Genomic DNA, 25,086 nt, shown 5'->3' on the forward strand with positions numbered 1-25,086 from the left:
GGCTCCCGGGAGGATACTTGGGTCCATAGGCGTGGTCGGGGGCGTGGCGTGGCCAGGACGAGGCGTGGCCGGCGCGGGAAGGGCGGGGCCGGGGCCGGGCCGCTTCAGGCGCCTCCAGCCGATTCCGCCAGGGGCCCCGGCACCTCCCGCGCCCGCCGCCCGACGGGACGCTGGCGGAAGGGGGCGGGGGCGTGACCGACTGTCTGGTTCTCTGGACAATAAAGTTTAGAAAGTTTGAAGAAGGAGGAGAAAAAAACCTCCCACGCCCCTTCGGCTATCCTGGCGCGGACGCCTGCGGCCCGGCACGTACAGAGCTCCAGCAGCAGTGTGCTCGCGGAGGCGTGGCAGGCGCGCCGGAATGGGAGTCACCGTGGACGTGCACGAGGTGTTCAAGTACCCCTTCGAGCAGGTGGTCGCCAGCTTCCTCCGAAAGGTATTCACCCAGCTCCGTCTCGGCCGGGGCTCGCATTCTCCCGCGCTGCCCCGGTGGCTCAGCGGTCTGCGCTCCGGGCAGCGGGCGCCCGCAGCTCCCCTCACCCCTCTGCCCGCTTGGAGGTCCACACCCACGGTCGGTCTCCCCTTCCAACTGCGGGTTTCGCCTCTGGGATGTGCTGGGCGAGGGAGGGGGTGGATTTCCTTGAGAGCTCCCCCACCAGGATGAGGGAAAGGCTCCGTGCGCGGCAACACGTTCACACCCTGCCCCAGCTGGAGGGAGAGTCGCGGGGAACCCAAGTTCTGGAGCCCCGGTGAGGCTGCACGGGGCTTCTCGATCTCTCTAGTACATCATTGACTCCTTCAAAGCTAGTGGAGGCTGTTGAAGCCGTCAGCTACCACCTCACCACTTTCTCTTTCATTAACAGCTTGGGACTTTGGGCAGTCCCCATGCCTTAGTTTTGTAATATGTAAAATGGGAAAAATAATAGTAACACCTCAGGAGTTGTGAGGATTCAAGTGAAATAATTCCCGTAAAGTGCTTATCACAGTGACTGATGCTTGCTAAGTTTTTTAAAATATATTGTTGTTGTTTGTGCTGCTGTAACTGTACACCCTAGCCTCAATATTCAGTGGCCCTCTTTATCTCAAGGGCTGCTCCTGGGACTGTGGCTCCTAACAGTAGAATGGGAAATTTCTTTCTAGTCTGGTTCTGCCTTTAGTTAGTTCACTTGATGGCCTTGGTCAAGGGTCATTTTCTCTCTAGGCTTCAGTTTCTGCATCTAAGATGTGTCCACTTAAAAAAAACGCACAACCGAAAAGTTGAGAATTATGTTTTATTGGGCAGACTTGCTGAGGACTTAAGCCTGGATACAGCCTCTGAGATAGCTCCTTGGGGCTGGTCTGAGGAGGTAAGGGAGGGGCCAGGATATATAGGAGTTCAAACAAAAAAAAGGATAGTTGACCATCCAAAGATTACTGCTAATTAAAGAAAACGGGACATCTCAAGTTAATGAAATTAGTGTTTTTCTGTGTATGGAACAATGCAAGAGTCTGGGTTCATTGAAATTCATTTGATAAGTGCCTTAACTATCTAGGACCTGTATCCTGTTTTACTCTGTCCTGAATCCCCTCAGGGTGCACCGCTGGGGATGGCTGCAGAGGCTGAAGGACTTATGGCCACAACATCGTTGGTTCACTGAAATGGCAAGTGACATTTTTTGTCCACAGATGAGTGTTGTATCAGATCTTCTTTCGGCTTTCATGATCTTGAGGAAGATTTGCAAGAATTGTAATTTGCCTTGGACAGCTGCCACTGGCAGTGCTCCCGGTGTGCCACCTGGAAGCCGGGAGATGGATTGTTTTAAGTGATAAGACCTGACCTCCATTAGAGGATGCACTTGGGGGCCCAGGTCACAAAGGAGTGAGTAGGACCCTGGTTAACATGATGTTGCCATGGAGGCCTTTTTGGCGGGGGAATGTCAGCTGGTTAATATTGTTAATTATCTCCTGTATGTAGTACCTGGTACCTACTAGGTGCTCAGTACAAGTCTGATGAATGATGAATGAATAAATGAATTACAGATGTGCTGTAGACTTTGCCTTAGGCTAGGCTTCTGGGTCCTAAAGAGAAAAAGCCAACACCCCATTTTTGTTTTAGGGCTGGCACTTTGAAGTGTGGATTCTCCAGTGTCACTGCCCCTTTGGAAAGTCTTTCTGGATTGTCCTCATCAGGAGGCAATCTCTGCCTTGTCAGAGCTGGAGGGACACTTTGGGCCTCAGTGACCGTCTTCTACAGTGTTGGGTAGTTACTACTGCATGTATCTTTTCCCTCATTAGACTCTAACCTTCCTCGGGGTAGGTCTCACTCCTGAAGAAGCACGTAGCACAGTGCCAAGCTCTCATTTAGAGAGTACTTGGCATGTGTCAAGCTTCTGGGCTAAATGCTTTTCTTTCATTCAGCAGATGTTTAGAGACACTTTGTGTGCCAGGCTCCGTGCTGGGTGTAGGGCACCACAGACAGACTCTCTTCTCATGGAGCTGATGGTCTCTGGTGGGTGAGACTGACATTAATCAATGATTAACAAGTGAACACGTAACTCCAGCTGATGATGTGTATTTACACAGGGAAAGTTCACAGTGTTGTGAAGTCCCGGGGGGTGGCATTAGGGAAGACTTCTTCGAGAAAGTGACATTTGTGAAGTGATGGCTGAAACGTGAGACGAGTTTCCTAGGCCAGCGGGGCGGGGGAGGAAGTGCTGTCATACATTATCGTTTTTACAGCTTCAGGAATTAGTTATGATTGACTTCCATTCCATGGTCTGGAGAAACTGCGGTTCAGCTTCCAAGTTCCCACAGCTAGCAAGTGGGAGAGCCAGGATTTCAACACATCTGACTCTAAGCTCACACCCCCGAATCGCCAGGCTGTGCTGCGTTGCACATAATAGACACTCAGCTAATCACTGAGGGAATACAGTGCTGTAGACTCTACTTTGCGTGCTCTTTATCCAGTCTCAGTTTCCTTTTGCCTGCAGTCTTCTCTCAGGGTTTATTCATCTCCATCCGGTTGTGCCTGGTCTAAGGGTATAGCTTTGAAGGTGCGAGGGTGAGAAAATACATTGTTTTGGTTGTCTGCTGTGTAACAGATCACCCTAGTGATTTAGTGGCCTAAACCAATGGTAAGCTTTTGATGGAAAGCTTTTAATTCTCACATTTCTACGAGTTGACTGGGCTCAGGTGGGCAGTTTTTAGGTGCCATGTGTTATAGCTGAGGTCGCGTCTATAGCTGGGTTCAGTTAGGATCTGGAAGAGTTTTTTTTTTTTTTTTCTGCGGTACGCGGGCCTCTCACTGCTGTGGCCTCTCCCGTTGCGGAGCATAGGCTCCGGACGCGCAGGCTCAGCGGCCGTGGCTCACGGGCCCAGCTGCTCCGCGGCATGTGGGATCTTCCCGGACCGGGGCACGAACCCGCGTCCACTGCATCGGCAGGCGGACTCTCAACCACTGTGCCACCAGGGAAGCCCTGGAAGAGTTCTTATACAATACTTAGCAAAGTGCCTGGCACATAGTAAGTAAAAACTGAGGAGGACATTTTGGAAGGTAAGGCTAGGGAAAGTGGAGGAGAACATTTGCAGAAAAGGTGTAGGGGTGGGACAGTGTTATCTCTATGGACATTACACTTGCATTCTTTCTATTCACAAGGTAGTCCTTCAGAGATCCCTGGATGGGGCTATGTGACTGTCTCTAGGATGTCAGTAAATTCAGTTGCTCTGAGAATTTTCACCTTATTTTACATTATTCATTCTTTTTTCTTTTCTTTTCTCTCTCTCTTTTTTTTTTTTTTGGCTGCGCGGCATGCGGGATCTTAGTTCCCTGACCAGGGATCAAACCTGTGCCCCCTGCAGTAGAAGCGAGGAGTCTTAACCACTGGACCACCAGGGAGGTCCCCACCTTACATTATTTAAAGCCATGAACTGGAAGTCAGTAGACCTGGATCCCAATCATTGTGCTTCCTTCATTAAAAGCAGTTTTGAGGTGGCCTTGGGAAACAGTTTTCACCAGCCTATCCTGTGCCCTTGAGCAAATTAGAAAGGGGCATCATCTAGGTGGTCTACACCCATAAGCTCACAGTGAATGGGGCTAGTGGGAGGTGCATGGGGCTACTTATGCAAGTTAGAAAAACGTGCTCCTTCTTCTACTAGGTGCCCAATGGCCTGCTTGACTGGAAAACCTTGTGCAGTGAGCAACATGCACAACCTTAGGAGACAACCCTACTGTCTTAATTTCTTATCCGTGAAATGATATGCTATGTACCCCACCAGTCTCCCAGGATTGTTGTGAGTTTCAGATGTGTAACAGTTTGACAAGCATATGTTTCTTTTAAAGCATAAGGTAGTAAGAATGATCCTTTTGGCAAAATAGCTTTTATTTTTCTTTTAGTCTTTTTGTATTTTTTTTTTTTATTCAAAGGAAAGCACTTGGCAGAAGGGACAATCGTAGGATCTCTGGGAAGCATTTAATCTGATTTTGCACAATGGTATGTTTGAAGGTGCTACAGCACTGAGGAAGTTCTATTTTAAATAGAGTCTACTGATCTCTGGCTTTTGGTATGTTAGGGCTTGCCTTCCAAGTTATAATATCCTGCTATTTTTAAAACCTGAGGAATGTTTGCTCTTCTTACACCTGCCTGTTGGATACTACAGGCAAAATATTAGCTACATGCTTTCAAAGCTAAGTGGCACCTTGAAAGCAAACACCACAATACTCTTTGTTCGTGGAGTGCAATGTTTCTCGTTGAACTCTTCATGGAGGAGTGCTGTGAAAACCAAAATGGTTTATTCATAAGATGCTAAACAGTACTTTCCATGAACTACAGTGTCAGTGCTCTTGACAGTGTGTTTTGGTTTCTTTCTTTGAATGACTCTTAGCTTTCTAGTTCTCATCGTTTATAGCTGTTTCCTTCCTTCTACTTAAAACCATCTGCAAAGAGAACACACTGTTGCATAGATGGATATAGCAGCTGATAGGCTTACTCATCTCTGGAAGCTAACATGGGTCCGTTTAATGGGCTTGCCTTGCATGAGCTGGATTCCTAGATTTTCTAAAAATTTCTTCCTAAAAGACTTCCTAAATTTTGTCTACCTGAAATTTAAAGTCATACAAAAGGCCATTATGTGGCCTGGATTTTTCTTGTTTATTCTTAAATGAGGCCAGAGAGGCTACAGTTTTTCTTAGCATAGAGTTGTTCAGGTTGATTTTCTTGTTATGCTGTAGGTAAAAGAGTCACTGTGAATAGAGTATAAGCTTCATGGGTGGAGATTTTATCATCTGTTCCTGATGTATCTCAAGTATCCAAAGAGATCCTGGAACATAGTAGGGACTCAGCAAATCCTTATTGAATGAATGAGTGAAATACTCTCTTCAGGATTTAGCCTTATGTAATTTCAGACCGAAGCCTGTGTGGATTCAGTAATATGTCCTTACTTTGGGTACTGTAATCAAATGGACAGATTAAAATAATTTCTTTGCTTCAACACAGTGGCCTTGGATTTTATTCATTCTAGCCAGGAGCTTGATGTTGTGAACAAAATGGTTTGAATGTTTACCCTTAAACTCAGAAAGGGGATTTATGAATGGCTATTTCCGCTTAGAGTAGAAAGTTGATTGGGTAATTAATAATGTTTCCATTTCTGATCCTATTTTTTCTTCCTTGCATATCTGACACGTGTGTGGAACATCTCTCCCTACAGAGCTCCTGAAATATTGGGAGTGGACCCGTATTTTCAAAATAAGTGATTTGAAAATGATAGGCCTGGGTTAGCATAATGGTTATTTATCTTTTTGTTCACACTATAATAGTCTTTCTTCACTTTTATCTTCCTATCCTCAATTCTACTAGAAAATTAGGCGCAACGGGAAGAAGGTGAAGACAGGAAGAGCGTGGGCTCTGACATCAGCCAGGTGTCGGGGTGCTTCTGGCTGTGTGAGTTTGGGCAAGTCAGTTCATTTTTCTATGCCTCAGCTTTATCATCTGCATAATATTAATAATATCTTCTGGAGTTGTTGGGAGAAAGTAAGTTGGATAATGCACACAGTTGCATACAATATACATAGTTTAATGTCACCACACAGTAGGTGCTTTAGTACTTGTTTAAAACAAGTACTTTTAAAGTACTTGTTAAAAATCGTTATAGTAATACTAACAGAAATAATTTATGACATGTAAATCCATGAACTTGAAAATAAAAAGCTGAGAGAAGTAGTCTGCAGAAATCTTTTTAACTTGGAGTAATTAAAGGGAGAGTAAGCATGAATAAAGGTGCATATTTGAATTATGACTTTTTTTTTTGTGGTACGTGGGCCTCTCACTGTTGTGGCCTCTCCCGTTGCGGAGCACAGGCTCCGGACGCGCAGGCTCAGCGGCCATGGCTCACGGGCCCTGCAGCTCCGTGGCATGTGGGATCTTCCCGGACCGGGACGCGAACCTGTGTCCCCTGCATCGGCAGGCGGACTCTCAACCACTGCGCCACTAGGGAAGCCCTGAATTATGACTTATTTTTAAAATGTCATTTAAATAATATTAAAGCATACTTAGTGAGTTACCTAGTAGAGGTTGTGGCTTAATCAGTGCCTGAAAGATAGGAAAATTTTAACTATCAAAGTATAGTAGTTAAACATTCATTATATTTCTCCTAATAGAAATCCACAATAGGTCTGTGTATCATTTGGCCCTTGGGAGATGAAAAGCTAAATAAAACATAGCCCTGGCCTCAAGGAGCTCACTGTCAAAGGGGACAAAGGGAAATAAATTAATTTTTGTGATAAGTGCCTTCTCAGGGGCATATCACAGACATACAGTGTGGGCAAGATTCATGTTTTAATTATAAATCTGTAAGAGCTTTTAGAGTACTTAGAGTTTGTTGCCTTTTTTAAAAGTATTCTCTCTATTCTCTTCTCCAATGTGGCGCTTTCCCTAATGCTAGTAGGCAGGGATGTGTCAAGGAGTCCTTGTCGTATCTTCTACAAATTCTGCAATGGTAAAGCATGAGCTTGTGAGGTTTTACTAGTCTAGGAAAATAAGAAATATCTTCTAGTAATTTTTGAGTAATCATTTAAATATATCTGAATTGCAAATGGACACTAATAGTATACTTAATACGACACCACAGTAAGTTACAAGATAAAGACTGAAGTCTTGAAAGTAAGTTTTCAAAAATATTGAGTCATTTTTTAGTAGCAAAACCAGTAAGGTGCCAGGTGTTACACTTTACATAAAATTATTTCCTTGAATTCCTATAACAGCTCTTTGAGGTAGATTTTTTTGTTTTGTTTTTGTTTTTCTAATTTTACAGATGAGAAAACTGTGACTGACTGAGATAATTTGCCAGAGACTCCCATAGGTGGGCTTCAACTGAGGTCTCTTAGATTCTAAAACTCATTCTGTTTCCCAGACTGTCTTTATTTTACTTTCATTTATTTCTTAACTTTTCATTTAGAAATAATTTGAGTTAAAAAGTGTTGCAAAAACAGACAGAAAATTCACATCCTTAACTTCCTCAAACCACTATATAATTTTTAAAATCAGGGAATTAACACTGATACCGTGTTAACTCTCCTATAAACATTGTTCAAATTTTGGCACTTGTTTACTAATACGATTTTTTTTAGTCTAGGATTCAATCCAGGATCCCACATTACACTTAGTTGTTGTATCTTAGTCTCCTCTTCAGTTCCTTAGTGCTTTCTGGACCATGGTGCTTTCCAAGAGTACTGATTAGTTACTTTGTAGACTTTGTAACTTTAAATGCATTGGGTTTGTGTATGCATTTTTTTAAAAAAATAGATCTTTATTGGAATATAATTGTTTTACAATACTGTGTTAGTTTCTGTTGCACACCAGAGTGAATCAGCCATACGCATACATATGTCCCCATATGCCCTCCTTCTTGAGCCTCCCTCCCATCCTCCTTGTCCCACCCCTCTAAGTCATCGCAAAGCACCGAGCTGATCTCCCTGAGCTGTGCTGCTGCTTCCCACTAGCTATCTATTTTACATTCAGTAGTGTACATATGTCCATGCTACTCTCACTTTACCCCAGCTTCCCCCTCCCTGCCCCCGTGTCCTCAAGTCCATTCTCTATGTCTACGTCTTTATTCCTGCCCTGCAGCTGTGCTCATCAGTATCATTTATTTATTTATTTTTTTAAGATTCCATGTATATGTGTTAGCACACAGTATTTGTTTTTCTCTTCCTGACTTACTTCACTCTGTATGACAGACTCTAGGTCCATCCATCTCACTACAAATAACTCAGTTTCCTTTCTTTTTATGGCTAATATTCCATTGTATATATGTGCCACATCTTTATCCATTCATCTGTCGATGGACATTTAGGTTGGTTCCATGTCTTGGCTATTGTAAGTGCTGCGTTTAATGTTTAGGGAAGAGGATTTTCCTTGGTGTCACAATTGTATGAATGATTCTTTTTAATAAACTTCATTATGTCATTGCCAATTATTGGGACATTTTGGTATGAATGAGCGTGAAGTGACGTTGGTTGGCCTTTGTTTAGAATCATAACTTGTCCCACCAGAAGGGCCTTTGAGGATCATCTGGTGGTCTACCACCCGGGCTTCACAGATGGCAGCATCACAGTCTGCACATCTTGCCTCCTTGTCCTTTGTTTTTTCTACTTCATCCTCCTACTGCGAAGGCCAACGAACAGCCATCCAAAACGTCCGTTGACTTAAATGTGTTTAGTCTTTGACATTTTGACTCATCATTTGGTCTTGGTATAAAGTCAGCTTTGCTTTTCGTTTAAGATAGACAATAGTATGTAGCTCATAAAGGGAATTTGGCACAGCTCGCAGTGATTTCTCTGTGTAGTTAAATGCCATATCTCTTTTCAACAGCTCCATCCCTTCGTGTGTACATGTTTGGCATCAGCCTGGGTAGCAGAGATTCCCTTAATGCTTATAAAACTGATATGTTAATATACCAGACTTACTTTAGGTCTCCTTGGCCTTCTTTGAAGGACTAATACAGATATATCAGCTTAACTGCTTCCTCGTGCTCTCTTGGATAATGCCAGTTGGAAGTTGGTAAACAATGGCTTCTTTGGAGGTCATTGACTTTTTTGGTGGGAGTATTATAAAAGGCAGGCATAGACTTCTGAGCTTTTTGGAAAGTTGTGTCTTTCTTTCTTTTTTTTTTTTTTTTGCGGTACGCGGGCCTCTCACTGTTGTGGCCTCTCCCGTTGCAGAGCACAGCCTCCGGACGCGCAGGCTCAGCGGCCTAGCTGCTCCGCGGCATGTGGGATCTTCCCAGACCGGGGCACGAACCCGTGTCCCCTGCATCGGCAGGCGGACTCTCAACCACTGCGCCACAAGGGAAGCCCCTTTCTTTTTTTAAAAATATTAATTATTTATTTATTTGGCTGCACGAGGTCGTAGTTGCGGCATGCATGCGGGATCTAGTTCCCTGACCAGGGATCGAACCCTGGCCCCCTGCATAGGGAGTTTGGAGTCTTAACCACTGGACCACCGAAGTCCTGGAAAGTTGATATGTTAATAACTCCTTACTCTCTTAAGAGTCGGCTTTATGAAAGCTTATTATATTTTCCCCCTGTAAATAAGAAACGTAAATATACCCTATCTTCATGGATCTACTCCCAGAAATATACTGAATGTTATTCCTGTAGTTAGATGGACTCTATTTCTTGACCTCTCACTCTTCATAGCTATGTATTTGTTTTAATGTGTATTTTGTTTTTTACCCATTATTTTGAAATTTTTGGCCTCTTGCCTTTTAATATGTAAAACACATGAAAGCAAGGTATATGACAGTGTAGGAGAGTCTATGTTTTACTCTTGTTAGACTGTTACATACATATAATATAAGCAGTGATATTTGCAACACATTTATGTCTTGGGGAAAGGGAAGGGATTAGTTTATACATTCTGTGAAGAATGTAAAAATTATAAGTAAATTCAGAATGAACTCAAATATACCTTGAAAAATCCCTTGTGTCACCCAGAAAGTATGGCAAATGTGCAGAGCCCTGTGCAGTAATTATTAGCCACTGCAGTTTGTGGTCCCCTGATTGAGGTCCAAGGATGGCAAGGGTTTTTGGTAGATATTTGGGTCATCAGTCCACTTTGCTTCCATGAAAGCCACTAGTGTGGAGCGGGGACCGGAAGATCCCAGGGTTGCCCTGCTCGTGTGCAGGTCTTATGCCATTATGTTTTTAACATGGAGACTTCTTATCTTAACACTTGTTAAGAGATTTACTCATTTTGAGGAGGACAAAATGAGATAATACATATGGTGACCTCTAATACGGCACTCTGCACGGGCAAAGTAGATGTGCAATTAAGTCTTTGATGGGCTTGATCCTGATCTAGCTTAACCCTTTCCACTGTCACACTGTGTTTGTACAGGTGTCCAGAAAAACCCGGTCACCTGCTTCCTGTCTTCCCAGTTGGCATTCCTGGTGGTGACCCTCTCTGAGCAGCCTTCCCTCTCTCGACCCCTTATTCGCTGACTTCAGATACATTTTTGTGAATTCAATCATGAATATTCAAGTTACCACAATATGGTGTCAGAAAATTTTGAGTAATGCCAGGTAGGGGGCGCCTCAGCACAATAAATCTTTATTTTAAAAAAAGTTAAAATAGATGCCTTTCATGTCATGGTATTTAGCTATTGTAAATAAACCTCTGATTTCTTTTTCCATTCTCGTATGGAAGGAGACTCGAGGCTCGCGTCTCTTCAACTCCAAAAGTAGTTGCATAGGAAAATGCCTTGAATCTTGTAAATGAGTTTACTGGAGTGGATAGCTTAGGATTTCTTGTGTTTGGCTGAGGCAACTTCCATTTTACTTTGTAATTTGCAAGAATTGTCGAATGAGTAACCCTTAAGTATTTTACAATGGCTCCTCTTCATGATTTCCCAAGCCCCTGTTATCCCTTAGTCTGATTTATTTTCGCCTTATATATTTTATTTTTTGTTTTTCTGACTAACGTGTAAACTCTCTAAGAGGCTACAATTTTGTTTGTTTCGTTACTCTGTCCCTAGTGCCTGGAACGGTGCCTAGGTAGTCGGAAAACTGTAAAATAGTGTCACTATTATTTAAATCGATACCCTTCACCCTAATAAGCAGATATTAAAGTTATAGAAAAGCGTGAGTAAAGCATTTGAGTTTATGATCTTTAGGAATTTCACTGATAACTTTGTGAAGTAATCAGAACTTGGGAACTTTTTATCATTAGCCTTCTCTGGTGATTATGTTTCCAACCTCTTTCATAATTTAGTTCAGTCATCTTCCTACAGCTTACAGTGTATTTATAATATTCAGTCAGTCAGGATGTATTGATGAATATAATAAAATGAGTAAAATAGAACTGTAGTAGAGGCAATATTCTCATACTCTCATTTTACCTTAGTATAAAAGTTCTGATTTCTGTACACACACACACACACTAAAAATTAAAGGCATCTGTGTGAGTCTCAGATGTCTCCCTCACTTCAAGGGTGTTGTGTAAGTGAAGCCCCCTTGCTGAGGGACAGAACAGCTAAACCTGACCCCCTGTGATGGACATTATCTTCAAAAAAATACTGAAGGTTAAACTTCAAGAAAACAAGCGTCGTAATTTTGAGCATTTTTTTCTGGAGCAAACATGAATGAATGAATACATAAATATTTAAACAGCCATGTTGGGAAATTCCTTGGCAGTCCAGTGGTTAGGACTTGGTGCTTTCACTGCTGGGGCCTGGGTTTGATCCCCGGTCGGGGAACTAAGATCATAAAAGCCGAGCATGTGGCCACAAACAAACAAACAAAAAGGCAAGTTGTTGATTTGTTATCAAGATTGCAGCTGCCCGGATGGGAGTGTGACTGGCAGAGTTTACGGCATGGGATGTGATGTGGTGTTGAGGATGCCAAGGACTGAGCCCACTGCTCGCTTCATAGATTGGTTCCCCTGGTCCTCGAAGGGAGTAAGGTTTAGTTTCCGCATTGGTCCCGGAGGTCAGCAAGGTTTATCTTCCAGATTGTTCATTCATTCGGCAGATATTCATTGAGTGCCTGCTCTGTGCCAGACCTGTGCTGGCTGGTGGAGATACAGAATTCCTGCTCTCGCAGAGTCTGTGTTCTTGTCCCAGGTCTTTTGGGGCCACAGATATCTGTAACAATGTGTGAAAGTGACGGATCCTTTTCCCTGAAAAATCAGTCACTCAGTCAACCTCATATTATACAAACTGATGCATGCAGACACAGAGCTGCCGTGGGGTGGGGAAGAGCCCTGCTCGCTGAGTTTTGTAGACCATTTCCTGGGTTCAGAAGGCTTAAAGCTCAAGCTTACCAAGTGGAGGGCCCTGTCTCCCCCCCTCCCCGCCCCCCGCCGAGCCTGTTCGCTGCTCTCATCTCCCCCTCAGCACCTTACGGTGTTTTGGGTAAGACTTCCCTGTGATTTTCCTTTCCTGTTAGATCGCATGATGAAGCAGTAGACCTCTGGGAATAGAGCCTGACAGGCGCTCAGCAGGCCTGGTCAGCAGCCTGCTTGTCCTCTGGCTTTGAGGACTTCTACTGTCTGAGTCTCTTTTTGCATCTGAGCAGTGCAAAGGGTGGGGTTTGAGTGACTGAGGTGTTTGAGGGTAGGTTAGGTGGGCAGGCCTTGAAGGCAAAAGAAAGTATCTGTTGCTGAATTACAGTCTTGATGCTCATTAACTGGGGGATTTTGAGCAAATGACTTAGTTTATCCAAGCTTAATTTCTCACAAGTGAAAGGGAAAAAAAACCACCCAGAATGTAACTCATGGAATAGTTTTGAGAATTAAACTGAAATAATATATTAAACTGCCTAGGACAAAAATGGTAGCTATTATCAGTTTTTTTTTCCATAAATTTATTTTTGGCTGTGTTGGGTCTTCGTTGCTGCGCGCAACCTTTCTAGTTGCATTGAGCAGGGGCTACTCTTTGTTGTGGTGCACGCGCGGGCTTCTCATTGCGGTGGCTTCTCTTGTTGCGGAGCACGGGCTCTAGGCACGCGGGCTCAGTAGTTGTGGCGCACGGGCTTAGTTGCTCCGTGGCATGTGCGATCTTCCCGGACCAGGGCTCAAACCCATGTCCCCTGCATTGGCAGGTGGATCTTTTTTTTTTTCTTTCTTATTAATTAATTAATTTATTTTTGGCAGCGTTGGGTCTTCGTTGCTGCTCGTGGGCTTTCTTTTTAGTTGCGATGAGCGGGGGCTACTTGTCATTGCCGTGCGCGGGCCTCTCATTGTGGTGGCCTCTCTTGTCGCAGAGCACCGGCTCTAGACACACAGGCTCTAGAGTGCAGGCTCAGTAGTTGTGGCGCACGGGCCTAGCTGCTCTGCAGCATGTGGGATCTTCCTGAACGAGGGCTCGAACCCGTGTCCCCTGCATTGGCAGGCGGATTCCTAACCACTGTGCCACCGGGGAAGCCCTGGCAGGCGGATTCTTAACCACTGTGCCACCAGGGAAGCCCTGTCAGCTTTTTATTAACATGAAATTGTGTTTCAGGGGAATTTAATCAATAAATAAACTTATTTTTTTGTATTTTTTTCTTTATTGAAATATAGTTGATTTACAGTGCTGTGCCAGTTTCTTCTGTACAGCAGAGTGACTCACCATACACATATATACATAAATAAACTATTGAGCACCTGGCATAGACTCCTTCTGTGATTATATTCCTGTGATGCTGACCCAGCCACCAGGCAATAGTAAAGGACAATAGTGAAGGAATTCACTATGTATTGATACTAGGCCTGATTTCATTTTGTGGCTCTACCACTAACCAGCTGGGTGACCCTAAGCTTTCTGATTTTATTTAGTTTCCATTTAGTTTCTGAAAGATGGGATAATGATATCCCATGACCCAGTCACAACAGAGAGGCTGATTTGAGAAAAGATCATGCAAGTAAAGCATTCAACACAGTGCCTCATACAAAGAACACGCTTGATTTATGTAAGGCTGGTTAAATATTAATAGTATTATTTATTAATTAGCTTAACCTAACCTCCCCGTCTCCATCCAGAGCTAGGTTGACTCCAAAGAAGGTTTCTCCTGATTTCATACAGGTCCAGTTGATGACAGCATCTACTTACCTATTTCAAACTAGTAAAATTAAGACTCTTGATTGAAAACTGGCCTTAGAGATTGCTTGGATAATATTTACTGTTTCTGCAAATAACTGGTTACTGTGAAGTAATTCACTTTGGTAAAAAAAAGAATGGTAATTTTTCTTTATGTGTTTTCATTTAGTATCCAAACCCCATGGATAAAAATGTCATCTCTGTAAAAATTGTGGAGGAGAAAAAAGGTAAGTGCTACTGATCTTTGTAAAGATGTGTGTCTTCGTGTGTGTGTATGGCCTGTTATATATATATATATTTTTTTGCGGTACGCGGGCCTCTCACTGTTGTGGCCTCTCCCGTTGTGGAGCACAGGCTCTGGACACGCAGGCTCAGAGGCCATGGCTCACGGGCCCAGCTGCTCCGTAGCATGTGGGATCTTCCCGGACTGGGGCACGAACCCGTGTCCCCTGCATCGGCAGGTGGACTCTCAACCACTGCTCCACCAGGGAAGCCCTGGCCTGTTATATTTTAAACAGGTATATTAACAGGTATAGTTCTGTATTCGAGGCGACTGATAGAAAAGAGCACCCGGCATTTCCAGCAGTAGAAGGCTTGCCTTATGCTCTTGTCACTTTCTCCATTAAGAATTGATGACAGCTGTGACAGTTTACATTTTTGAACACTTAATGTGTGCCAGGCACTCTTACTTTTATTAACTTAATCCTCAGAACAATGAGGTCACATGGCTATGTCTCTTGATATATTCGTATATCATTTTATAGATGGCAAAATAGATATTACTAATAGCATGTATATGAGATGTGACTGTAAAATGATTGGATTATGGAATCAAAACTGCTTAACAATATGGTTCAGTATTGACTAGAGTAGGGCTTGACAAATTATGCTTGTGTTGCCTGTTGTTGTAAATAAAGTTTTATTGGCACACAGCTATGCCCATTTGTTTATGTATTATCTGTGCTTACTTCCTTATCACAACAATAGAGTTGTGGTAACAGAGACCGTATGGCCCACAAAACCTAAAATATTAATATTTACCATCTGGCGCTTTACAGAAGATGTTTACTGATCCTTGGACTGGAGTGTAGGAGTCTTTCCTGTTCTCTGTCATTTACATCTCCGGTAGAAGCGTTTTCACTGTCAGTGTTTGAACTCGAGAGCTGGCAATGAAGGAAGCTATAATGATGCACATCATCAATGTGTAAACCTTTGAAGACACCCAGGCTCGGTCTACCATGCTCTTGAACCTTCTGAGAAAATGTATGAGATGTTCATTTCGTGACCCTGAGCCATTCTCTCTGTTTGGTGAAGAGAGAACTGTCTTTGCGAGGGTATTTCCTGCACTTCCATAACTCTGTAAATATGATTAAAAGCCGTTTTCTCAGGTACCTGCACTCGTAGGAGAAAGGTTTTATATGGCATTAGAAAAGTCTGATTTCAGGTCCTGATTTTGTTACTATCTACATGAACTAACTTCTTGGAGGCTCTATTTCTTCATCTGTTAAATGGGAAAATAATAACAAACTGCCTTTAGGTTGTTGAGAAGATCAAATGATTGAACAATGTGCATATTTCTAAGTGGTTAATTATAATTTCTACCACTGACAGGGGCATCTTTGCCTCCGGGAGTGGCTCATCCATTTTCACTATGTGTACTGCAGACATTGGATGAGATGGCCAAAGGCATGCCAGTAGGCAGAGGAGGTGAACCCATTTCTCACCCTACCAACAACTTCTGGGCACTCAGGGTGTTTGCACCAAGGTTCAGGGCTGTTATAGCCAGAGCTTTGAGAAACTGTAGGAACATGCTGAGTCACAGTAATTCACAGAGCAAAAGACAACACTTCAGAGTTTATATTTTTCTCTGATTTGGTTTCCTTTTTTTCTCAACTCACATTTATTGTGTTTTTTTTTTTATGTCCCTCGTGCTATTCTGTAAACTTCTTTCCAAAACAGAATAGTTCCAGCCACAGGGAGTCTGCTCCCCTACGAGAGAAGAGTATGCCCAATATAATTAATAAGAGGTTTATTCAAAAAGAGTCATGTACCAAAATGTTCATTGCAGCTTTATTTATAGTAACCCGGAGATGGAAACAACCTAAGTGTCCATCATCGGATGAATGGATAAAGAAGATGTGGCACATATATACAATGGAATATTACTCAGCCATAAAAAGAAACGAAATTGAGTTATTTGTAGTGAGGTGGATGGACCTAGAGTCTGTCATACAGAGTGAAGTAAGTCAGAAAGAGAAAGACAAATACCGTATGCTAACACATATATATGAAATTTAAGAAAAAAAAATGTCATGAAGAACCTAGGGATAAGACAGGAATAAAGACACAGACCTACTAGAGAATGGACTTGAGGATATAGGGAGGGGGAAGGGTAAGCTGTGACAAAGCGAGAGAGAAGCATGGACATATATACACTACCAAATGTAAAACAGATAGCTAGTGGGAAGCAGCCACATAGCTCAGGGAGATCAGCTAGGTGCTTTGTGACCACCTAGAGGGGTGGGATAGGGAGGGTGGGAGGGAGGGAGACGCAAGAGGGAAGAGATATGGGAACATAGGTATATGTATAACTGATTCACTTTGTTATAAAGCAGAAACTAACACACCATTGTAAAGCAATTTTACTCCAATAAAGATGTAAAAAAAAAAAAAAGTTTAAATTTGTAGCCAGAAACCTGTGCTTGAAAACATGTTTGGTGCAGAAGGTGGCAGCATCAGATTCTCCATCGTTTTGTTAAAACATTCTCTTCGTTGGAGCTGAGCAGGGGGCTCATTGGCCATGGCCATTGGAGTGTTGACGTTGATAGTCCTGAGCAGTGAACGATTTACAATTCTTTTTCCTTGAATTTAGAATGTGCAGTGTGAGTGGCTAGCTATTTTATCCTTATTCCTTGCTCACAGATATTTGCAGGGATTTGGCCCAGAAAAGTGGTCAGGGATGCTGGGTTTTGAGTTAAATATTTTCTCTGGGAATTCTACATATCGAAAATTGAGATTGACATTAAAAGTTTTATTGACATTAAAACAAGAATACATTTCCGTCAGTTCTTTTTTGAGTGTAAAAATTTTCTGTTTCTAGATGTGTCAACAGGGATCATCTATAGAAAGAGGATTGCAGTCTGTCAAAATGTGGTTCCAGAAATTTTAAGGAAGGTAAATTCATTTCAAAATTTAATCAGATTTGGTGTAACGTTGGGTGTTTTCCAAATAGTCATGGAAAGAGATAGCATTTTCTGATGTGAAGGAGTGTTAGAACTTCCCCAGTTCTCCTACCTCAGAGCCCTTCTAAGGAAGAAATCTGTCTCCTGTCCAACCTCAGTTTTGACAGGTGCTACCAGAGAGAGTTTTTTTCCTGTCTGTTTTGTCTCTTTTGTGGAGGGCGCTTAGTGTACAAAGAGATGGGCAACAATTATTTTAAAAGATACTTTGGACATTTTGCATGAAGTGGCCATCTTTTCTAATCTGTCCACGGTTAGATATGACTCTTAGGTAAGAATGATCAGAAGTGGGCAGATGGTAAGTATTAACTTCAGTAAGGAAGAGAAAAGCTTCAGTTTCCATTTTACTGTCAGTAAGAATGGTTTTGAGAGTATAGTGCTTTCAGCACCCTCTGTAAGTCTTTTTGTGTGTGTTTCTGTAAAGTAATGGTATTGATGATGAAATCTTCATGATAGCAAATTGTTTTCTCTCTTTGAAATCCTTGAGCACTCTGGTGATTGTTGGAAAAAGGTGAGTGAAATTTTTAATCACATTGCTTTAACCGTAGAGGGATTATTGACAAGAGTCCTTTTAGAATCATTAGGAAATAGAGGAGAGTGTCTTGCTGCATACTTTTAAAAATGTCTCCGTCTTTTCAACCTGGAAGTGATCCTGTGTGTGATATAAAACCCAGTGGGGCTCCTGCCGGTTAGCTTGCAAATTGCTTTGCTGTGCTGTATGTAGAAAACATGGCAGCTTCCATCACTTTCTTATCATGGATTAAGACTCTGTTGCTTTCTTTAGTGGAAAGAAGGCTGATATGACAATGAAAATGAACTTTCTTTTATTTTCCAGATAATAATATGTTGCAGTATGTGCAGCAAATTATTGCTGGCTTTTTCCCCAGAGTGTGTACCCTGCCTTTGCCCTGTATACATGCTTTGCATCTATTATTTAAAAAGGCATTCAACTTTGTCCTGTATCTCCATTCTTAAATAATTTAAGAACACCCTGACTTGTACAATTCTGCCTTTGTAGCTTTGCATGTTCCCTCCACCTAGGAAAGCATACATTTCTAGATATTGGGCAGAGTTTAAAATGAAGAAAATATTTTATCTGATACTGTCCTGCATGTGAGCCCATAAGTGGGCCCAATTAGAATCCGTCAATTTAAGAAGGCCATAACCAGCCCTGGAGGAGACACAAAGGAGGCTGACACTTTGCTTAGGGTTTAGCAGTTAGGGGAATCAGGCCAGGGACTCTACAGGCTGTGTAAATCCTGGGCCATTTGCATGTTCTTACCAGCATTTAGTAAGGTCATAGTATGTTTGCTTATCAAGGACTTACCGCCATTGGTGAGTCGTCATCCATATATCAGGATCACTTGTCCTCTTAATTCCCTGAGACTAAAAGCAACTCTGGACACAGTCCTTATGTAGCTTGTTCCTCCTAAATTCAGAAAACCATCTTCTGTCTTTTGGACAGGTGAACATTTTAAAGGTACCTAATGTCCAGTTAGAAGAGGAATCATGGTTCAATCCTCAGGAAAGGAACATGGCTATAAGGAGTCACTGCCTTACGTGGACACAATATGCATCCATGAAGGAAGAGTCTGTCTTCCGGGAAAGTATAGAAAATCCAAATTGGTAAGATCACCTGTGTGTGTGTGTGTGTGCGCGCGCGCGCGCGCATGTAGGTTGGGTGCGGGGAAGCACAAATGAGCACGCATATTAAAAAGCCGTGATTCCATACTTATAACCTCTGTTTACAACTCACATAAATTATATACTATTAATTTTTAATCACACAAGGAATCAGTAAATAGATTTCCCTTTGGGGGAAAAATGACAGCCCAACTCCTTTCTGACTGTCCTATCCAATTTGGTGCCTTTTTGCCTTCTCCAGAGGCAGTGAGTGTTATCAGTGTATTGAGTATTCTTCCAGACCTTTAAGAGATACCTCTAGATACTCATAGAACCTGTATAGTATGGTTTTGATTATCTTTTTTACATACATGCTTTCATTCTGTGTAAATCATTGTGCACTTATCTTTTTTGTTTAGTAGAATGTTTCTAAACTTTATCCAGTTGATGTCTGTAAAATCTAGCTTATTCCTTTGAACTGCTGCATAGTGTTCAATCCTATCATTATACTACATTCTATTTAGCTTTTTTACTTTTGGACAGATGTTCAGATGGTTTCTAGTTACTCTTATATATATAAGCAGTACTGTAATATTTGTGAAGCGTACGATCCTTGTATATTCGATATGTGAATGTTTCTCTAAAGGAGAATTGATTTTATTATTGAAATATAGTTGACATACAGTATTATGTTAAAGGAGAATTTTTAGTTGTCAGGTTTATTGAGTTATTATTTACATACAAAATTTATTCTTCTTAGTGTACAATTCAATGAGTTTTGGCAAACACACACATATACAGTTGTGTATATTGCCACAATCAAGCTACAGAACACTTCAGGTAGATTTTAAAGAACTATATGCCGGGATAATTCCATGAGGAAAGAGTATTCTTTTCAACAAATGGTGCTGGCACAATTGCATATCCACATTCAAAAGAACGAAGATGGACCTCTATCTCACACCAAATACAAAATTAACTCAAAATGGATCAAAGAACTAAATGAAAGAGTTAAGACTATAAAACTATTAGGAAAAAACATAGGTGTAAGTCTATGCGATCTTGGATAAGGCAGTAGTTTCTTAGATATGACACCAAAAGCCCAAGCAACAAAAGAAAAAAATAGGTAAAATTGACTTCATCAAAATGAAAAACTTTTGTGCTTCAAAGGACACAGTCAAGAAGGTGAAAAGACAGCCCAACAAATGGGAGAAACTATTCGCAAACTGTATAACTGATAAGGGTTTAGTATCTAGCATATGTAAAAGACTGTTACAACTCAGTAATAAAAAGACAACCCAGTTAATAAAGGGGCAAGGCATTTGAGTAGATATTTATCCAGAAAGGTATACAGATGACCAATAAGTACATGAAAAGATGCTCAACATCTTTAGTGTTTCGGAAAATGCAAATTGAAACCACTTTGAGATACCGCTTCAAACCTGCCAGGATGGCTGTAATAAAAAAGAGACACAGTAACAAGCGTTGGAAAGGATGTGGAGAAATTGGAACCCTCGCACACTGCTGGTGGGAATGTAAATGGTGCAGCTGCTGTGGAAAACGGTTTTTCAGTGCCTCAAACAGTTAAATGTAGAGTTACCACTTGACCCAGCAATTCTACATTGTATTGAAAAAATCCACAAAAATTTGCAGGAATGTTCATAGCCCCATTATTTGTAATAGGCAGAATGTGGAAACAAGCCAAATGTCCTTCATCTGATGAATATATAACCAAATGTGGTATATCCATACAATGGAATATTATTCAGCCATAAAAAGAAATGGAGCAATGATTCATGTTACAATGTGGATGAAGCTTGAACACACTGTTTTCAGCGAAAGAAGCCAGTTACAAAAGACCATATATTGTTTGAGTCAGTTGATTTGAAATGTCCGTAACAGGCAGATCCATAGGGACAGAAAGTAGATTAGTGGTTGCCATGGGCAAGGAGGACAGGAGAAGAGGGAGTGAACTGCTGATGGGTATGGAATTTCTCTTTGGGGTGATGAAAATATCCTGGAACTAGCGTTGATGGTTGCACACCTCTGAAAATACTAAGACCACTGAACTGTATACCTTAAAGGGGTGAATTTCATGGTATATGAATTATTCCTCGATAAAAGAAAGTTATGTGGCTGGTTCTCAGGACATGCATCTTTTAAGTTTATACAGATTCTGTCACCAATATATTAATAAGTTAATTTGCACTCTCAGCAGCAGCACATGAAAGCTCATTTCCTACAATATTGCCAGGACTTAATATTAACATACTTTTTTATTTTTGCCAGTGTAATGGGTGAGAATGATTAATTCCTTTGAAATAGGTTTACAAACAAAAGCAAACTCTAACAAGCACCACATGTTAATAGTGATTATTGCTGTGAACTGTGATTTCAGAGGATAATTTACTGTATGTTTTTCTGTTCTATATGGTTTGAGATTTTTATTTACCTGTCATTTTAAGGGAAATAAAGCCCTCAAACCCAAGTAACTAAAAATCAGAAATCTAAAATCCGTCTGAAGCCCCATCACTTGTTCAAATCATTTCTGCTCCCCATAATTTTGGTCCTATAGTGATAATTCTAGAATGTTCCAGCAGCACACTGGGTGAGTATGAATGCCAAGTCTTATTAGCGTCTGAGGTAGGCTTGCTCTGAACCACCCACTAGCTTTTTTCTTCTTAGTCTCCCACATGTCAAGAGCTTCACATAGAACATAGATGTTTAGGATTAACTATAAAAGTTGTGGGTAAAGAATAGAGCTTTTCTTCTTCTTTTTTTGTAGAAGTAGTAAAAGGACAGAATTGGCTGATTTTATGCAAAAAGCACAGAAGTCTTTCATATACCTCATTTTAGCCTCATTTTATCAGCTACCTGGGCTGTCGGCTGGTCTGAAAAGCAGTACTAAACCTTCATCAGTTCTTTGTAAAATAATAACTGTCCTGGAGAATCCAAGAAAATGTCCTGCAGGACCTTTTTCCATTGTGTGTTTTTAAAATTATTTTTTAAATAGTCATTCTGATTTTGGAAAAAATGTTAAATGTATCTTGTAAAAAACACTAAATTCAGGGAAAAAAGAAGCAATTTTCATCATCTAACAATAGTGTCTGTTTACATAACTTTCTTGGTCCAATCCTAATGGCATTTAGATTGTTTCTGATTTTTCGCTATTATGAAGAATGCTGTGATGAGATCCCTATGATTACATATATCCTCACTTATTCAATGACCTTTTAAGGTCGATGGGACAGGTGGGATTTCTGGGTCAATTCAAAGGTTATGTGCATTTTATATTTTGATGCATATTACCAGATTCCTCTGTAAAAAAGTTCGACCAACTACAACTTTTCCTTTCTTTGGTTTGTTATGTTCCTGTCCTCTGCAAAACACTCTCTTTTTAATGATTGACACAGCAGGCCAGTATTTATTGACTCCTATTATGTCAAGGTCAAAGCTAGATCCTTCACCTGAGGTGTTTTGAAGCTAAGGTTAAATAACTTACCCAATATGTGACCACATCTTGAGCAAAGTGGTGACACAGGAATATGGACATTTTTAAAGGATGGACTGAATCTCAAGCTGTAGGTTGCTTTGGATTCCAGGTTTTGGAGAATGGGTTTTGTTCTTCTGGCAACAAGCAGTCACACAAAGGTTTCTGAGCAGGGGGTGATGTAATGACAGCTGTGATTTAGGCTCTGGGAAACATGTTTTCTTAGGTCTTGACATGGATTTAGAAAGGCATTTTAGGTGGACATTCTAAATGAGTGGGGAATCTTGGGGGGACATGAAAGAAAGGACCCATTATTATTTCCATTCCCCTCCTTTGCAGGGAATGTGAGAGTAAGGGCTATCCGCTGCACCCAGAAGAGGAAATACGGACAATCTTTTTTTAAAGAAAAAAAAATGCTGTCACGGCTGCTGAGTCTAAAATTAGACCTTCAAGCTGTGTGTTGGTTAGCAGGTGTGGATGTGTGACGGGAAACCAGATGTCATTCTGTCCCTGTGCGTGACCCGTCGGCTCAGTGCAGGGATGGCCTGAAATGGGTTTCCCGTAGAATCTGGCCAAGCCTTGATCTGTGTCTCTTTACTAGATCCAGTTTTGGCTCTCTGCTGACGTCTCTGCAGTTGTGGCACCTTCTTGGGCAAGAGCTCCTTCGGTCTTTCTCTGTCTGTGTATCACACAGCTGGGTATTTCTAATGTGCTTTCTTCCTTTATTAACTTCACTGGGCATTTTTTCTCTGCAGTTTTTATGGAATGGAGTTTACATCCTTTTCAGAAGCTAGAGTGATGTGATGTTTTGCACTCATCTCAAATTTTCCAGAGTCCAGCTTGGCACTCCATGCCTCAGAGACGTCCTCCTATATTAGTTCTGTCCCTTCTCCTATACCCATCAGGCCACCTTCCACAGCAAATTACAGACACCCTGACTCAGGTGATTCCAGCCATCACTTATTTATGTTTACTAGGTGCCAGCCTCTGTTCTAAGTGCTTGATATATGTATGTATTTGTGTATATATGAGTTTATATATATAAATTCATTTAATTCTCATAGCAACCCTATGAGGTTGGAACTATGATTATGCCCATTTTACAACTTGAGGCTTAGAGAAGTTAAGTAACTTATACTAGCTAAGATGGCCAGTAAGTGTCAGAGTCAGATTCAAACTCCAGGTGGTTTGGCTGCAGAATCTATGCTGCTGGCAATGACGCTGTCCTTCCTCTTAGTAAGGAGCTCTATTATCTCATAACCAAGTGGGGTACAGTTTCATAGTTGTTCTTTCGGCTCCACCTTTCCCTGTGTATCCGATTTTTTTTTTCAAGTTTGTTTAGCTCATGGCTGCCAGCAGCAGCTAGGGTAGCACACATACTTGTCCTCATTTAGTGAGGGAAAGAGACCTGTGAGAGTGAGAGAACCCATCCCAACCAAGAGGGAAAAGGCCTTTCCCTGAATCTCTTTGCGACAGCCTCAGTCACCTGCTACCTCGTGGACCAGTAAGAGTGATCAGAGGCTGATACCGGCTGACTGGCCCTCACCAGTCAGGATCTGCCCCTAGAGCTGGGGGTGGGATCCCTTCCCTCTGAAACACATGGGCTGCATGGGAGAGGGATGGGCACCTGGACACAAACACCACTAGAGTATAGTAAGAAGGACCACTGCATACTGGTTTTCCTCTTCAACATGGTACCCATTGTCTTTGTTATGCTTTGGAAGTGATAAACACTACAGCAAGTGAATACAGGGATATCTCTGTACCAGTCATCGGGCCTCCCAAGGGACAGGAATCAGGAACTAAGGCAGTCTCACAGTCTCTTGTCTTTCCATACCTAGCTCAATTGTCCAAAATACAGATCTACTTCATTACACAGGCAGCCTGGCTCCTCCAGGCCCGTGCAGGGTCTCTCCTGTCCTGTGTCACGGTAACTGACTAGATTCTGGGGTTAGAAACCACCTCTGAAACTAAAATTATATGCCCTGGCACAATTTATTCCTCTTCTCTAAGCCTCAGTGTTCTCATCTGTATGATGGGGATGATATCCCTACCTTGGAGGGCTGTTGTGAGAATCAAATGAGTTGGTACATGCAGAGAGCTTAGAGCAGCACCTGCCCGTAGTGGTCAATAAATGTTATTGCTCAACATCGTGACTTACTGTTGCTGTCATCCTCATCTTCTTAAAAATTCACATGACTTTTGATTCTAATCCTAAGCATGTGCTATTTTAATACAGAAACAGTGTTTATGGTTATTTCCATCACGCCGCAGGGAGATGTTCCACGTTGTGGTTTTGCATTCCCCTGGTTCACCGTCTCTGGGGGTATGAGCTCCTCAGTTCGAGAGTCATGGGAGTAGGAACACTTCTCTGTTAGTTCCAGAGTGAGGTCAAAGCGCTGGAGAGCATAGCCTGCAGGGCATGGATTGAATTCTCCTGGATTTGGGGTTCTCGGCACCTGCTATGACCAGGGCTGCTGTAGACCCAGGACTGACACGCGCAGTGCTCTGAGGAACTGACTGGGTTTCCAGAATCAGAGACGCTGGGGGCGAGGCACAGCATGGCCTTGGGACACTTGGGCCAAAGCAGAGAATAGAAAAATGAATCTTAATCTGAAATAAAAAAAATCAGAAGTCAGCTCTCGGGGAAATTTTCTTTCTTTATTTATGTATTTGGCTGTGCCACAT

The 25,086-nt window shown here is 41.9% G+C and overlaps 1 protein-coding gene across 3 annotated transcripts in view; it reads left to right on the top strand.

The window, feature by feature from the left end:
• The first annotated feature begins 257 nt into the window (after nt 1–257).
• PRELID2 (PRELI domain containing 2) overlaps nt 258–25,086 on the top strand; it is an 84,590-nt gene continuing 59,761 nt past the window's right edge. The window contains exons 1-5 of one of the 3 annotated variants that reach the window (XM_027081726.1): nt 328–433; nt 10,368–10,552; nt 14,216–14,273; nt 17,147–17,220; nt 18,751–18,911. In XM_027081726.1, the coding sequence (XP_026937527.1) occupies nt 14,228–14,273; nt 17,147–17,220; nt 18,751–18,911 (281 nt within the window). In that variant the 5' untranslated portion in view covers nt 328–433; nt 10,368–10,552; nt 14,216–14,227. Of the gene's footprint in view, nt 434–3,449; nt 5,913–10,367; nt 10,553–14,215; nt 14,274–17,146; nt 17,221–18,750; nt 18,912–25,086 lie in introns of those variants that run through there. The other 2 variants (XM_027081725.1, XM_027081727.1) reach the window with 2 other exon arrangements.

Source organism: Aethalodelphis obliquidens, unplaced genomic scaffold, assembly GCF_003676395.1.
Source record: "Aethalodelphis obliquidens isolate GAN/ISIS:26980383/991018 unplaced genomic scaffold, ASM367639v1 scaffold45, whole genome shotgun sequence".
Lineage (NCBI taxonomy): Eukaryota > Metazoa > Chordata > Mammalia > Artiodactyla > Delphinidae > Aethalodelphis > Aethalodelphis obliquidens.